Source organism: Fusarium fujikuroi, chromosome FFUJ_chr08 (assembly GCF_900079805.1).
Source record: "Fusarium fujikuroi IMI 58289 draft genome, chromosome FFUJ_chr08".
Taxonomy (NCBI): Eukaryota; Fungi; Ascomycota; class Sordariomycetes; order Hypocreales; family Nectriaceae; genus Fusarium; species Fusarium fujikuroi.
Window position 1 is genome coordinate 1,547,132 of NC_036629.1, and position 15,048 is coordinate 1,562,179.

Consider the following 15,048-nt stretch of genomic DNA (forward strand, 5'->3'; position numbering starts at 1 on the left):
CCTACCTACCTAGGTATAGTAGGCCAGCGAAAGTTCTAATACATTCCCGGTCTAACCCCGCTTTTAATAAAATATTAATATTAACACTATAACTTTATTATATTATTTAAATAGATTAAAATACCCTAATAAAGGCAAAAAATATATTATTCTCTTTATAAAAGAATAAAGTTTATAATAATATATAAATTAGGAGTTTAGATTAAAGATATTATAAATAGTATAAGGCTAAGTTATTATATAATATATAGGATTATTTAATGTAATTAAGCCTAAAAGTTATATAAAGATAAACTATATTTTAGCAGACCCTTAATGCTATTAAATTAGGATAAAAGTTATATTAAAATACTTATTAAAAATAACTTTTTTATTTTATATAGAGATATTATAAGTTAGGTATAGCTAAAGGTATTATTAAAGATAATTTATTATTAACTTATTAATAAGAAAATATAATATAGACTTATACTTTAATGCCTATTTCTTATTAAAAAAGTTATTTAATTAAGGAAATCTTTTATAAATAAATACTATTATAAAGATAAGTTATTTTAATATAGTTAGTAGTTTTTTAATAAGGTTATAATTAACTATATAGATAGTAATTATACTAAATAGTTATTTTATTAAACTATAAGTCTAAAGATTTCTTTTTTAAAAGCTTCTTTTAATAATACTATAAGGCAAGAGACTTTATAAAAATAAAGTCTAAGCCTATAGATAGTCTATAAGATATTTATAGATATTTTATAATGCAATTAACTATAATAAACTGTTTACAGTTATCTCTCTTCTAGAGAATTCTAAATCTAAAAGGGGGAAAATAATAGGCTAGTATATTTTATCCTATCTATAATTTTATCTTCCTAACCTTATTAAGGAAAGAAAGACTTTTTAATATAATAATACCTATATATTTACTTATTAAAAAGTTTAAAACTAGTTCTATCTTTAAGTAAAAAGAAGAGAAGTCTTTCTTACTAACTGGCCTCTATATAGTCCTAACCTTAGCCCTATTAAAAACCTCTAAAAAGTCCTTAAGGAAAGGATATATAAAATATATCCTAAAATTACTATTTATTTAAAGTCTACTAAAGTAATTAGCTAATTAATTATAGCTATAAAGAAGTTATAGACTAAAATTAAAGATAATATAGTTAAAAATATAATAAAATTAATACCTAATTAACTAAATAAATATTATTATATAAATAGCTACTATATTAAGTATTAAGCTATATAGCTAAAATCTCCTTTTAATTCTCTATAGATTTATATATATATTATTATAATTAAATAAATATTATTTAGTTAATTATAGAGTAAAATGGCAGGGTATAATTAAAGTAGTTAAGGTATAATCAGGATATATCGGAACTTTTATCCATACACTGTAGGTAGGTACCTTAACTGAATGGTGGATGTGGGGCCACTGATTTCAAATCTAGGTACCCACTAAGATAGGGTGGTTAGAGTGGGTACATGGCCCCTGACTCTGTATCAAATCTGAATCAATCAGACCTTGGGTCATCCAAACAGGGATCAACTTTACTTACGGTCCTATCAGCAAAGCAACTCTCATACCTCTCATGACTTACGCTTGCACTATAATCTTCATCCACCAAGTGACACGAATCACCCACCACAAGTCCCTTGCGACACAAACATCATCGGCAACAAGATAGCAGAAGAGTCATAAACTTGACCAAATAGGCTTTTCAGGAGCTAGCAAGGGAACAAGAACAAGTTGTTCTGTTTCTGAGCTGGTAGGTTCCCTCAACCTTGGCCATGGCAAGACTCGCCACCTGATACTATCCCTTCTCATCGATTCGCTTCGTTGCATCCCCCATTTCAGATTGCTTGTTTTTTCTGTCTATCGAGCCAGTCATGGACAATCCGACGGATAGCGATAATAAGTCGCCCTTGTCTTTCAGTCGCACCAGCAGCAATACCATTGCCAGCACCAACATAGAGACATCGCAGGAACCGGACATGCTATCTCATCCTAAAGCTGCAGATATCATCAAAGCATGCGAATGGAGAGACATTGGCCGTCTCCGGTCGCTAGCTGAAGCTCATGGTGGATTCCTGTCGGATGCATTGCGAAGACAAGCATGTTCGTTGTTACCATCCGTGTAAACACCCCGTTTCATTGACTGACACCATCTCACAGGGCCCATCTTACTAGGTCTTGATGCTCCCTCTGACGAAAAGGATGACCCTGATCTTGCATTGCCTCAAGAAGAATCCAACGCATGGAAGCAATTACCCCGCCATAGAGATGAGGATCAGGTCCAGCTCGATGTCAATCGCTCGTTCATCTATTACCCAGCCAGTATTTCTCAATCCCTACTTGCTCCCCAAGACATGGCGAGAGCTAATGCAGTGCCAGACCAATCCGACGCAGAGCTGAGTCTCCGCAAGTCAGAACTCTCATCCCTCATCACCGAGGTCCTACGTCGTTACCCTTATCTGTGCTACTTCCAGGGCTACCACGACATCTCTCAGGTTCTACTGCTGGTGCTGGCACCAACATGGAGAGCTCGTGTTCTCGCGCGCCTATCCGTCCTGAGGATACGGGACTTTATGTTGCCCAATTTTGGGCCAACTACCGCTCAACTCCGTCTTCTGCCGGACATTATTCATGCTGCTGATCCCAAGCTCCGACGGCATCTTGCAGGTGTTGAGCCCTTCTATGCATTAGCGGGAACCCTGACCATGTATGCCCACAACATCGAGACCTATCAAGACATCGCCAGATTGTTCGACGTCTTCCTAGCCCGGGAGCCTGTATTTACAGTCTACGTGTTTGCGCAGATCATTCTTGACCGTCGAAATGAGATCTTCGAGATAGACGAGCCTGATATGCTGCATGTCATTTTGGGCAAAGTCCCAACAAAAATGGATCTGGACGAGCTTATTATAAAATCAGCCGCCCTCTTTGGGCAGCATCCTCCTGAGACTCTTAGCTACTGGCGACACATCTCTAATTTTAGTGCTCTAAAGACGGCCCGGGATATCGAAACCTGTGCGAAACAGACCATGGAAGAGGGCTCAGAACTTTTCGAGAAGCAGGTCAAAGAACTTCATTGGCAAGAAATGTGGGATCACATCAAGTTGGTCCTCTGGCGTTACCGCCGCCCAGCCAAGACCGTTGGTATGGCTCTTGTTGTGGGAGCCCTGGCTTTCTACCTTCGCCGCAATCCAATACTCGTCCATCGCATTGCCTCATTCTTCTCTCCATAGACACCAAAGTCCCCACCCGCAAGATAATTGCTCAGATAGATTGCTCAAGGGCGGCATATTGGTTGTAAAAGTTGGCAGATGGAATGATTTACCCCACGCTAGAATGGCATAGATAACACTTTGTTTGTTCAAGGCTCTGTTTAGCAACAAGACCAGTAGATGATTTCACCGAGACGCCATGCGAAAGAAATATACACATAGTTACACCCAAGGGAAGACATGAGAATGCACTATTCTCCCGTGAATTACCCCTCCTGTTTCCCAACAATTTTGTATCCAGATGAGCCACTTTTCTAGGACGTCTCTTGGTACTGAGTCTTCAGTTCTTCGAAATGCTCCTGCTGCTCATCAGCAAGCTTACCGTTCGCATCGCTGATAATGGTGAGGATAAGTGAGTAGTTGTTATACAAGAAGCGCCCGCTCTTACGCTTGTCGCCGAAGAGCTCAGCTTGACGAGTAAGAAAGGTCTCAACTTCGGAGCGCAAGCGGCGCAGGCTGGACACAACAGGTTCGTCATCACCAGCATCAGTGCTGAGGGCCAATAAGCCGTGCAACAGCTGCCCGAAACGCTGGGTCACAACATGAGGTGCCGCAGACAGTTTAGCGACTTCGGCGCGGCTCGGTTTGGCGGGCACAGCATTGCTGAGGTGGCGCACAGAATCGCAGTGACGATCCATTATGACCTGAAGACGGGGCCACAGGAGCATGGTCGTAGCATTGATGTAGCCATCCACAGCAGGGACCTTTCGGCGCTGGAGCTCAAAAGCAAAATGCTGGTTCAGCCGGATACAAAGAAGTAGGCCAAGCGCGTCGTATGTCTCCCCTATCAGAGTCTTGGAAAGGGTTCTGCCGAGCTCGAAGGTAGCCTCGAAGACATAGTCAAAGTTCTTCGAAATCTGGCTGTAGGACAATGCGGGAGAGAAAAAGGTGGCCATGAACGTGTATTCCGCCGTGGCATTGTCAATAAGTGCCAGGTTGAAGTTGCGGAAGGGTACTTCGAGGTAGTGAGTTGATTGGTCTTCTTCGGCGAGATATGAGGAGAGTGCCGCTTGATTGTTAGTTTTCAGAAGGTCAATGCGCCGGCCAAGGTTAAATGCATCATGAGGAGGCCCTGGCGCCCTGTTGCTCGAAAGAACAGTAGCCTTGCGAGTTGCATCTTCGTGGCCAAGAGCGTCGTTCTTGTCTAATATGTGAAGCCTGATTTTCCCGAGAGCCTTCTCATACCGGGAAAACTGATTAAGGTAGTACCACCGCATAGTGTTCATATATGCAAGGGCGATCTCATTTGCGAGAGTCGGATGATGTTTGTGCAGGAATGTGTAAAGATCCTTGTATCGAAGGAAACTTTGTTGCTGAATGATTTGGGCATTGATATGCGGTGAACGTAGTGCTTTGATCTGAGCCACGATGAAGTCTCGTATGCGCTCGATTGCCTGAAGAGTTAGTTGAAGTTCTGACAAGAGCGTGGCAGAGTGCAGATACCTTGAAAGTGAGCTTGTCAATAATCGGTTCGAGGTCCTTTGCCGCATTACTAGTTTGAGTTTCGGACTTCTTTTTAAATAGAGTCGACCTGCGATCCAGTTCGGCGAGCATCTTTGCCCATGTCTCATCGATGTGCCCCTCAGAGATCTTAGAGATAACTTCGGGTGGCAAGCTTAGCTCTTCTACCAGAGGCCCCAGTGCCTTCTCAACTTGTTTCCGGTTTTCCAATCTTCTATTCAAGGCTGTCGATCGGGTTTGCAAAGATTCGATGTCTGCGGATACCAGGGCAAGGTCGTTACGGAAGTTGGCAAGGCTGATTTCAACTGAATTGAGTACATCGTCACATGCTTCTATCGACCGGTGAAGATCTTCGAGTTCGGTTCTATCATTCTCGCCTATGATATGTTAACTATAGGGGTCAAAAAGGTATATGTTGCGATAAACGGACTCTCTTCTGCCGTTTTTGGCTTGCGGTTGCTGATTGTGATTGTATCAGGAGGTTCGGAGGTGGCAAGCTCCTTTAATGACAATCCCCCAAATACGGCCTCGAAGTTGATATCGTCCTCATTAATGGCAGTTTTCTTGTCGGCTTGTTCGCGGTCACTCGAAAAGCCTGCTAGCAAAGTCTCTAGCACCTCCAAAGAATCAGATCCCGTGTCTATTGTTGAGGCCTGCCTCAAGTTGGAACCATTAGGCCTTCGCGAAGACGAAAGGAGTGAGATGGTGGAATCATTGGAGACGAGTGATAGCGAGGAGCCTCGTGGAGAAATCCCAGGACGCTGAGATGTGACATATGGGCTCAGAGTGCTCGAGGTTCTTTTAGGATATACTCTGCCACCGGGTTGAGGCGTAGAGGGTCCAGGACTGCTGGCCGGGCCTCCCGCCAGTCGGTCGAGCCACATACCGGGAGAAGTAGGACAGTAGCAGAATTCAGTATATGAAGATTAATGCGCAGGTTCGATAGCCGTAGTCAATATCATGGTAATGGTTGTCAAAGTCAAATGCGTCGGTCGATAATGGGTATCAAGCTATTAGTGAAGCTGAGCTGGGCGCAAAAGGGTCAGCTTGGCCAGCTTGCAACGCGAGGCTGTTGACAGCCATGAAATTGAAGGTGTCGAGTGAAAGCTGATTGGACACTTCAAGCCGGGGACACTTCAACTCCAGCCTTGTGTGGCTGTGCGGGGCTCTCTCTAATTTTGGCAACGACACACAGATCTTGGCCAGCCGATAGTTTGTCTACCTGTGGGTAAAATGCAAACCCACCCGACCACATCGAAACTACAACCGCCTCGAGCAGAAGCATAAGAAGGCATTAGAAGACTATAAGAACACAGCAGTCTGGTATTCGTCCGTATGGTTAGCAGCACGAACCAGGGCCTACTTATGTTCGGCCCCCAGGTCCCCCCCTATATTAAATCAAAAATCGTCCTCAGCAGCAGATGATCTGGCTCGTCTTAGGCTTAAAGCGCCAAAGAAGAGCAAACAGTGGAAGAAAGGGTAAAGTTGCAGCTTGCACGGCGATGCTTAGGTATGGCTCGAATACCTAGTACCTGCTACCTGCGCTATAGGGACTGAAGTAGCAATCGGCCTACCGATATAAAATGTGATGGCTTTTATTGTGCGACACTGTGATCCATGACCATCCATGCCTTGCTCCATGCTTGCAAGAGTTGCTTGCAGTTCACCAAAGCCATTTTGCTGAGACACACAGGTCCCGGGCACCAATGGCCACCTCAGGTTTGAGAGGGGAACCTGGAAGCAAGCCCCCAAATCAAAAGCATAGGATGGATTGCTCCCCGCGTGAGCAGTTGCATTTCAGCCATTGAGTCCTGATGTTAGCATCAATGACCCCCTGCAGGCTTTGACGCCTTGATGCAGTAATGGCTTGGGAATCTCCGTGTCAGGTTGCTTCTTGAAATGCCTAGAGTGCCCTCGTGACCTTCAGACCACCTCGCTTTCTTTGAGTTCTGTCCGTTGGCAGAGGTTGGAAGTTCAGTCTCAAATTCAATATTCGACCCAGAATAAAAACAAATTCTGACATGTGAATGGTCAGAGCAATTGGATGTTTACTCTGTCTTGACCCCGCCACCTCGAGCTCTGCTGAGATGACCGATCGTCAAGGCGGTAACCTAAAGCTGCCATCAATTAACACTTCCTGGTGGCTTCCCGCTCCACCCCGCTCAGTTTTCTTTGCAGCGGAACAGATGCCCTCGAGGCCCTGTAAGCAATAACCCCTCCACTGGTACGGGAACACAGTTCTGGGAGAGGAGGGGTCGAGTAGCTCACGGGCGAGGGGCAATGTCGAGGGTCCATCTCGATGGACTGGGCTCCCCTCTCGGCCACTGGAAAGAAGGACAAAGGTTGGATGCCTTGAGTGCTTACAGGTTTTACGAGAGCTAAGACTGCCTGTGCTCTTCTTAATTTCTACCTGTGCTAGCTGGGCAAGCTGGGCTACCATATCCACCGGCAGCGTCCGTCCATCCACAGGACCTAAGTAAAAACTACAGCCTGGAAAATAGTGTCCACTGCTACGCCCATTTACACCAATCAAAGACTTTAGAAAAAAACTTGTCGAGGGCCTCGCACCTTTTTCTTTGCCCCCCATCTCTTTTTGCCGAGTTTGGCCCTCTCCTCCTTCTTCTCTTCTCCATCCCACTATTAAGCACCACTCTCAGCTTTTTTTTCTTCTCTCCTCCTCAACCTCACTCCTTTCTCTTCAAAGAACTCGACTTCTTGTCAATACCGTCAAAATGGCCGCCCCTAACGATGCTGAGGTGAGTTTGCTTGCTCCTGCTGCTGCTGCTGCCTCTGTCGAATCCCAGGCGCACGCGCCCACGAAATCTTCCCTTGCGCCCATTTTTCGCCTGGAGATTGACACCCCGCATTGTGACCTATGCCCCACGATACAATACTGCCATTTGAATTATTGAATCGAGCTTCACAAACCATGAAAATAGCCATCACCGTCGTATTATGTTCATATCTATCAAGAGTTTTGCTAATCGCCCCTTTTCACCCTGGCACAGCATGAGATGACCTTCGATTCGGCCGATGCCGGTGCCTCTCTTACCTACCCTATGCAGTGCTCTGCTCTGCGTAAGAACGGTTTCGTCGTGATCAAGAACCGCCCTTGCAAGATCGTCGACATGTCCACCTCCAAGACCGGAAAGCACGGTCACGCCAAGGTCCATCTCGTTGCTACCGACATCTTCACTGGCAAGAAGTACGAGGATCTTTCTCCCTCTACTCACAACATGGACGTCCCCAACGTCTCTCGTCGCGAGTACCAACTGGTGTGTAAACCCTTGCCCCGCTCCAAAGAGGAACAACCCCTCTCCTCATAAGAGCAGACCCCCGGTCATTTCCGCCACCAGCTCAACTAACATGTATTCAAGCTCGACATCTCCGACGACGGTTTCCTCTCTCTCATGACCGATGACGGTGACACCAAGGACGATGTCCCCCTTCCCGACAACGAGGTTGGCCAGAAGATCACCAAGCTCTTCAAGGAGGAGGAGAAGGACACCAGTAAGTTGCTTTTGTGGTCTTTAATCGACAAATTGCCTAACCATGCCTTTAAGACGTTATCGTTCTCACTTCCATGGGCGAGGAGTGCGCCATGGAAGCCAAGGAGGCCCCCAACCAGGGTTAAATCGCCTAACCTTTGATCCGCACCCTCTTTTAAATGGCACTTAGCCTCTGAGCTCCGCATTGAAAGATGATCTGGGCTGGAGATTTTTGCTTTGATGAATGTTTGGCGCATCAATACTTATGGGCCATGGATTGGGCATTGCGCAGAAGGACTCTATCTGGACAGGATTGCCTGCCGGTTATGATATACGGCAATTCTGAGCACCCGAGGCTCAGGCTCAAAAAATGTTTTCCTTTGTTCCTAGCTCACACGCTGCACATGCCATCATGTCACGATACGTAGCGGCAATTTTATGAAGAAGAAAAATGGGACAGCTTTGGAGTTGATCATGACTTGTTGATGTTGAGTGACGTGAATTCTGTAAAGTCGTCGGGCACCGCGGTAACATTTGCTTAATACGGGTGCGCTGCATAGGTAGGTACCTAGGACGAGTCAGTAAGGTGTTGTATGGACGAACATGTGTTTGGGTCTATAGTACAAACCTGTATTTATTAATACACAATCCAAAAACCACAACCCTGTGAAATGAAGGATAAGGTAATTAAATCGAAATGATTATACAGCTATGATTATGTATACAATGCTTATGATTTTGCTCGCTACAAAGTGAACAACAGGATCCTACATATACATATGGGCAAGTACCTACCTACATATATATATATTTTTTTTTAGCTCTAACCACGTTTTTTTGACCATCGCAAGCCCATAACGACGGAGCTTGCAAGCCAGAAGCAAAGACAAGGACAAAAGCAAATACGAAATGCCATAATCAGTGCGAATTATGGATGAGAGGCGAGATCTTCGCAAGTTTCCCCGTGGGGAGAGATGTCCAGAATGTGGTGCTCGAAGATGGTATTTGGAGAATGGTCTGCGCTTCTGCTCCAACGGACATCAGGTTGAGGTGTGTCTTACATTACACTCTCGAAGACTCTGGGCTGAAAATAATATTAGGGATTCATTCAATTCGACATTGGTGATGATGTCGATGCTGGTCAGCTTGGTAAAAAGACAAAAAAGGACAAGGAGGTCAAGGAAAAAGAGCTGCGCCATCTTACAGGGCAAGCAGGCAAGAATCTGTTTCTGGAATGTCTACAGCTAGTGCTAAGGCAGCAGCTCCTTTGGCTCGTTCAGAGCAAAGGTCATCGAGAAGAGCTCGAGACTGTCGTGCGCGATCTGTGGGATCTTCGCATTCGAGGCTCTGGAGCATTCCTGGCTGAGGAGGAAACACAACAAACGGGTGATGGCCTTGCGATATTCAGTTCGCAGCCTACAGACACAGAAAAAGATGACGTTCCTAAGAAGCAGGGTGCAAGAGCTCGTAGCTGGAATCCAGAGGACAACCCAGGTTGGCCTGTGCCGAGAATGATTGAAACCTTGGCCTTGTGCTACCTCGGATGCTTGTTGCTCAGGATACCTACCACGATTGGGGAGCTTTGCGCCTGGGCCAATTCTAGACGAATGCCTTATAAACGATCAGTAAGTCAACCTTGAAGAGTTTGTTACCTCAGCTAACAGATATCAGTACTACGATCTTCCCGAAGAAATGCAAGATCGACTGCCATCTGCTTATACCAGGGCCCTCAAATTACCCCTGCGCTCTTCTCTCAGAGGCATCGACATGCACAATGCTGTGCTAGATCTCGCTCTCTCATATCATCACAACTATGGAATGATATTCCCAGCCATTAATGATACACCAACCATTGTACACTTTGTCAGGCAGCTCACTTTACCAGGCGAGTGCTCTCAAGACGCTGACCCCTCCTGTATTGACTGTTCTAGTGGAAACGCTCATCACAGCAAGAAGCATACTATCGGTGATGAAGTTCTCTTTTCAATTACCCATTGAGCAGTCACGGCGATTTCATATAGACTATCCCGAGATCTTGCTCATGTCGGCTATTGTGGTTGCAGCAAAGCTGTGCTTTCCATTGGGACAACACGCCCCTTTTCTTCGCGCCGCTGGCACAGAGCAGAGTATCAGATTTGATTGGAGAACGTGGTTCAAAGGCGCCCAAGAATTAATAGAAGCATCTCAAACACCTGGGAAGGAGCCCAGCTTCAATCAGGTTACCGCTGACCAAGTTACTTCAATGGCCACAGAGGAGCTTGACCAGTACTTTGCTCATATTGCGAGCACGATCGACAGGAAGAGTGAGTTCATCCCAGGGCATCAAAACAATACTAATAAATGGAAGATGATTCGGAAATCACCAGGTTCTTTATATCAGAGAAGGCACCTCCTCCAGAGGCTCCTCCAAGAGAAAACACTGAACAAGATAATGACGACAAGATGCGGAAGATCCTTGGTCAAGCAATTACAGTAAGAGGAGAAGAGGGATCAGAACAAGACGGGAAAACTCTAGCAGAACCAAGCTATGAAGCGTTCCGTTCGGTCAAAGACCTTACAGAGACAGCGCAGGCATTGTATAAAGCTGCTGGTAAGTTATCAGGCCTTTTTCATATAGTCTCTCGAGCTGATCGGTGGTCAAGGTCACATATCAGGCCTGTCGCTTGATGAAATAGTGCAAGCAGTTTACATGTTGGAGCAGAAGATGATCTCATGGCAATTGAAGAGACGCCGAGAGGAAGAGCAAGGAGAGGAAGTTGTTTGATCATATCAATAACATGGCCGATAATAAATGATACCATGGATACCTTATTAGGTATGACTTACATCTAATACATCAGGTACCTCAAGCTTCCACGTGAACCAGGACATCATGGGCGAGGTGTTGGATCCCCACTCCCCCCTCGCCTCACAGAAGCGGTTCTGGTGGGCAGAAGCCAGCACGTGATCATCTTCAACCTTAGGGCTTTCCTTCCTTTTTGAACTTGTTCGCCCCACCAATTGCGCGCAGAAGAAGACCGGCTTTCCAATTCCTCACATCGTCACGTCACAAAAATCAGTAAAGAGTGAGTATACCCCTAACTATAGCCTCAAATAACCTCGATAGGCGTAAATACTGACTCTCCATGTAGTGCAGATGTAAGCTCGAGCCCACCGATTGCGAAAAATCTACCAAAATCGCCTCTTTCCGTTGTGTACTAACAGAACCGTCCAGTTTCGTGAAGACCCTGACGGGCAAGACCATCACCCTCGAGGTCGAGTCCTCGGACACCATCGACAATGTCAAGTCCAAGATCCAGGACAAGGAGGGCATTCCCCCGGACCAACAGCGACTGATCTTCGCTGGTAAGCAACTCGAGGATGGCCGAACTCTCTCCGACTACAACATCCAGAAGGTGCGTGCTGGGATCCGAAATGCCGTTGCATTCGCAGGAAGATGACTGGGAAATGATGGGAACATCCACTTACGCCTTGTACAGGAGTCTACCCTTCACCTCGTCCTCCGTCTCCGTGGTGGTATCATTGAGCCCTCGCTCAAGGCCCTTGCCTCCAAGTTCAACTGCGACAAGATGATCTGCCGCAAGTGCTACGTATGTCGAACCTGCCGCCCGCAACGCACCGGATTCTAACCAGCATCAACAGGCTCGTCTCCCTCCCCGTGCCACCAACTGCCGCAAGCGCAAGTGTGGACACACCAACCAGCTCCGACCCAAGAAGAAGCTCAAATAAACGATTACTCCATGGATGTGGCGTCTGGGATTTGGCATTTGGGGGTCGATGGCAAGGACAGAGGAGAGCTTCTTTTCTTTTGTTCAAACGAGGCTGGTTGTTTTTACATTAGCATGTGCAGCTCAGGCAATACATTCTAGATGATGCGCATATTGATGATGTGCCGTGCCGCGAGGTGTTCCGGCCAGACCCCTTCAAAAGAAATAAAAGCATTCACGCTTCGAAATGGTTACGCGCATGGAAATGAGTGACTGTGCTATGAGGTTAACAATACAACTTGTAGCCGACAAAGCTACCGACAACTGATTCTCAAACTACGGCGTATTCCTCTATTAATTCTGTCATGTTGAATGCAACGCTTCTCCAATTCACTAAATCTCCCTTGCGATAGCTTACAGGGTTGTTTCGTATCCACTGATAATCCCTACCCTGAGCTCGATACATAAGACTGAAGCCGACAATCATGAAGCGCCGGTTAATCGTCGGTTCTGAGCTTGGCACGGTGCGCGTCCTCCTGAATTGCGACAACTGCCAAACTGTCCCAATTAGAAGCCGACAGCGACCAGTGGGAGCACCTCAACCTTACTCTCCCTTGTGACTTTGTCACTGCTGTCCATTTTCACCAAACACATTCATCAACTGCAAACGAGCCGTTCTTTTTATCCTTTCAAAGCTATATATTTAGATAAGATACCTACCCAACTTCACAATGTCTGGTTCCGGTTACGACGCCGTCGTCGATGTTGACGATGAGGTATGCCCTGTCCCCTCTAGCTAGCTACCCTTTCAAGCGCAATGCTGCAATCCCCAACATATTGACACAATGTCTCTTTGACTAAACTAATGCGATGCTCAGGGCGACCTCGGACATACCGATCTTCAAGAAGACCTCGAGTTCCATACGTCCAACTTCAACGATACAAACCCCAACACCCGCAAACCTCCCTCCAGCGGCAGCGGTCTTCCTCCACCAGCGACGGCCTCGACCGGCTCCGGCTCATCCAAGCGCTTCCTCTGGAGCATGAACTTTTATGCGCAATTCTTCGATGTCGACACTTCAGCTGTTCTGTCCCGTTGCTGGGCTGCTCTGTTTCCCAGGGCCAACTTCCTCGACGTTCTAGAGGGCAACCCTGATCTTTACGGACCTTTCTGGATCGCCACGACGGTCATTTTGATCCTTTTCCTGGGCGGCACCATTAGCCAGTATATGTCGGATACGGGCAAGGGGCCATTCCTCTATGACTTCAAGCTGCTAAGTGGTATGTCTCATGTGATATTGGCTGGGAGTCACGCACTAAAATGACAAACAGGCGCTGCTGGTCTCATCTATGGCTACACTCTCTTCATTCCTATGGCTCTCTTCCTCGCCCTCCGTTACTTCGGCAGCGAATCTGCCAATCTCCTCGAGTGCTGGGCTCTGTACGGCTACTCCAACCTGATCTGGGTCCCCGTTGCCCTCATTAGCTCATCACCTATCTCCATACTCAACTGGGTCTTTGTCGGTATTGGTTTCGGAATCTCGGTTGCGTTTTTGTTGCGAAACCTTTACCCTGTGCTCAGCGCCACAGATCGCCAGGTCAGCAAGGTGCTGCTGGTCGTTGTGGTGCTGCTACACGCTGGTCTGGCCCTTGCGATCAAGATCCTTTTCTTTGCTCACGGTAGCCCCGTGGCCAGCAAGCCGGACGAGGGTAAAGGTAGCAGCATGTTTTAAGGGGTGGTAGCAAATCGATTAGAATCATGAGATGGGAGTCAGGAATTGAATGAGACGTGTAAAGAGAATATGTATTCCTAGGCCACAATTACAGTTAAGGTATAGTCAAAAGGAGTCGCTGAGGAAGCAGATCTTTGGTAATTGTTGGTACAATAAGTTAGAAGGCGCTTTTATTTGACCAACCATTCTGCCAACGAATGTCTGCATTTATCGAGCTCTGTCTGTTCAATATCGTTTCTTAACCTTCTCAACTGGTCCTTGCTGGGCTTCCCAGTCCAGCCAGCTGCCTGCATAATCGCCGATCTTGTCCCAGCCAGCATAATGAGCCAGTTGCGCTGCCGCCCTCGCACGCACTCCTGCTTTGCAATAAAACACAAGCTCCTTGTTCTTTGCCGGTCTCTGGAAGCCGTACATGTCCTCAAAATCCTCGTCAGAGATGTGGAAGCTCTGGGCTGCCGATGTGATAGGAATATTGATCGCACCGGGGATCTTGCCCGTCTCGAAAAGCTCGACTGGTTCTCGGACGTCTGTTGCGCTTGTTAACTCGAATTCCCAACATGCCTAGAGGTGAACGTACCGATGAGGACTACATTGCCCGGATCAGATTTCTCAATATGGTTCTTTATATCTCCAAAGCTCCATGGCTTGGGGTCCGGTGGGGTATGATCATCTATCGGGTTTGCTTTGATTTGGGCTTTAGTTTGGGCTTTGGTAGCATAGCTTCCAGTAGACTGAAAGGGCGCAAAAGCTCGGGATGGTAGCGAGGGGCTTGGCGAGCGAGCTGCAATTATAAAGATTGGTCGAGCATGTTGGATAGCAGCGGATACGCGCGAGGCTGATGAGAAGAGAGCGCGACGGGCCGCCATTTTGTATTAGTGTAGAGAGGTAATCCCTAGATAATATCGAGGTGGGAAATGTGAATTGAGGTTCAAGATGGCGAATCGTGGACTATACCGAGCTAAGGCCACTGACTAAGAGGCTGGGACCAGGGTGATGCCCAGACACGATAAAATGAATGCCATGATGTTATCGTAGTAATGAATGAATAGACGTTTCGTAATCACCGGTAATAAAATCAATCGAAAATCAACAAGACGCGGCCTCCATATTCAAGCCTCCAAATTGATGGCCATCATGAATCCCTCATGCTGACCTAAGTTGGAGCCGACATCAAGTCACTTCACTCAACTCGGTCATCTGATCTGTTTTTGCAATCTTTTGCTATTCGCTGTCCAAATGCCAGTTCCAATCATGGCAATCATCTCTATGACCTTGCGGTCCCAAATGCCCTCGGGCAGCCAACTATATACACCGAGAATAGGTATTAAAACTGTTAACCATCATGATTGTCCTTTCCGTCCACATTGAGCT

General features: G+C 46.5%; 6 protein-coding genes; 4 read left to right on the forward strand and 2 right to left on the reverse strand.

Moving 5' to 3' along the window:
- Window positions 1-1,890: 1,890 nt before the first annotated feature.
- Window positions 1,891-3,249, forward strand: FFUJ_12283 (related to GTPase-activating protein gyp10; the record flags this gene model as incomplete). XM_023581870.1 has 2 exons in its annotated part: window positions 1,891-2,119; window positions 2,177-3,249. The coding sequence occupies 2 exons, from the start codon at window positions 1,891-1,893 to the stop codon at window positions 3,247-3,249; spliced, it is 1,302 nt and encodes a 433-aa protein (XP_023434492.1).
- Window positions 3,250-3,542: 293 nt separating this feature from the next.
- On the reverse strand, window positions 3,543-5,633 carry FFUJ_12284 (related to SAC2 protein; the record flags this gene model as incomplete). XM_023581871.1 has 3 exons in its annotated part: window positions 3,543-4,682; window positions 4,732-5,126; window positions 5,180-5,633. 3 exons carry the CDS (start codon window positions 5,631-5,633, stop codon window positions 3,543-3,545), a joined length of 1,989 nt encoding a protein of 662 aa, XP_023434493.1.
- A 1,848-nt stretch (window positions 5,634-7,481) lies between these two features.
- FFUJ_12285 (probable HYP2-translation initiation factor eIF5A.1) lies at window positions 7,482-8,383 on the forward strand (the record flags this gene model as incomplete). XM_023581873.1 has 4 exons in its annotated part: window positions 7,482-7,505; window positions 7,758-8,024; window positions 8,127-8,259; window positions 8,313-8,383. 4 exons carry the CDS (start codon window positions 7,482-7,484, stop codon window positions 8,381-8,383), a joined length of 495 nt encoding a protein of 164 aa, XP_023434494.1.
- A 784-nt stretch (window positions 8,384-9,167) lies between these two features.
- On the forward strand, window positions 9,168-11,966 carry FFUJ_12286 (related to polymerase I core factor (CF) subunit; the record flags this gene model as incomplete). XM_023581874.1 has 9 exons in its annotated part: window positions 9,168-9,287; window positions 9,338-9,862; window positions 9,909-10,091; window positions 10,123-10,540; window positions 10,585-10,827; window positions 11,369-11,375; window positions 11,452-11,632; window positions 11,717-11,827; window positions 11,880-11,966. The coding sequence occupies 9 exons, from the start codon at window positions 9,168-9,170 to the stop codon at window positions 11,964-11,966; spliced, it is 1,875 nt and encodes a 624-aa protein (XP_023435164.1).
- Window positions 11,967-12,675: 709 nt separating this feature from the next.
- Window positions 12,676-13,677, forward strand: FFUJ_12287 (probable YIP5 Protein that interacts with Rab GTPases involved in vesicle-mediated transport; the record flags this gene model as incomplete). XM_023581875.1 has 3 exons in its annotated part: window positions 12,676-12,720; window positions 12,823-13,225; window positions 13,277-13,677. 3 exons carry the CDS (start codon window positions 12,676-12,678, stop codon window positions 13,675-13,677), a joined length of 849 nt encoding a protein of 282 aa, XP_023434495.1.
- A 225-nt stretch (window positions 13,678-13,902) lies between these two features.
- Window positions 13,903-14,543, reverse strand: FFUJ_12288 (related to D.melanogaster heat shock protein 67B2; the record flags this gene model as incomplete). XM_023581876.1 has 2 exons in its annotated part: window positions 13,903-14,204; window positions 14,255-14,543. 2 exons carry the CDS (start codon window positions 14,541-14,543, stop codon window positions 13,903-13,905), a joined length of 591 nt encoding a protein of 196 aa, XP_023434496.1.
- Window positions 14,544-15,048: the final 505 nt, after the last annotated feature.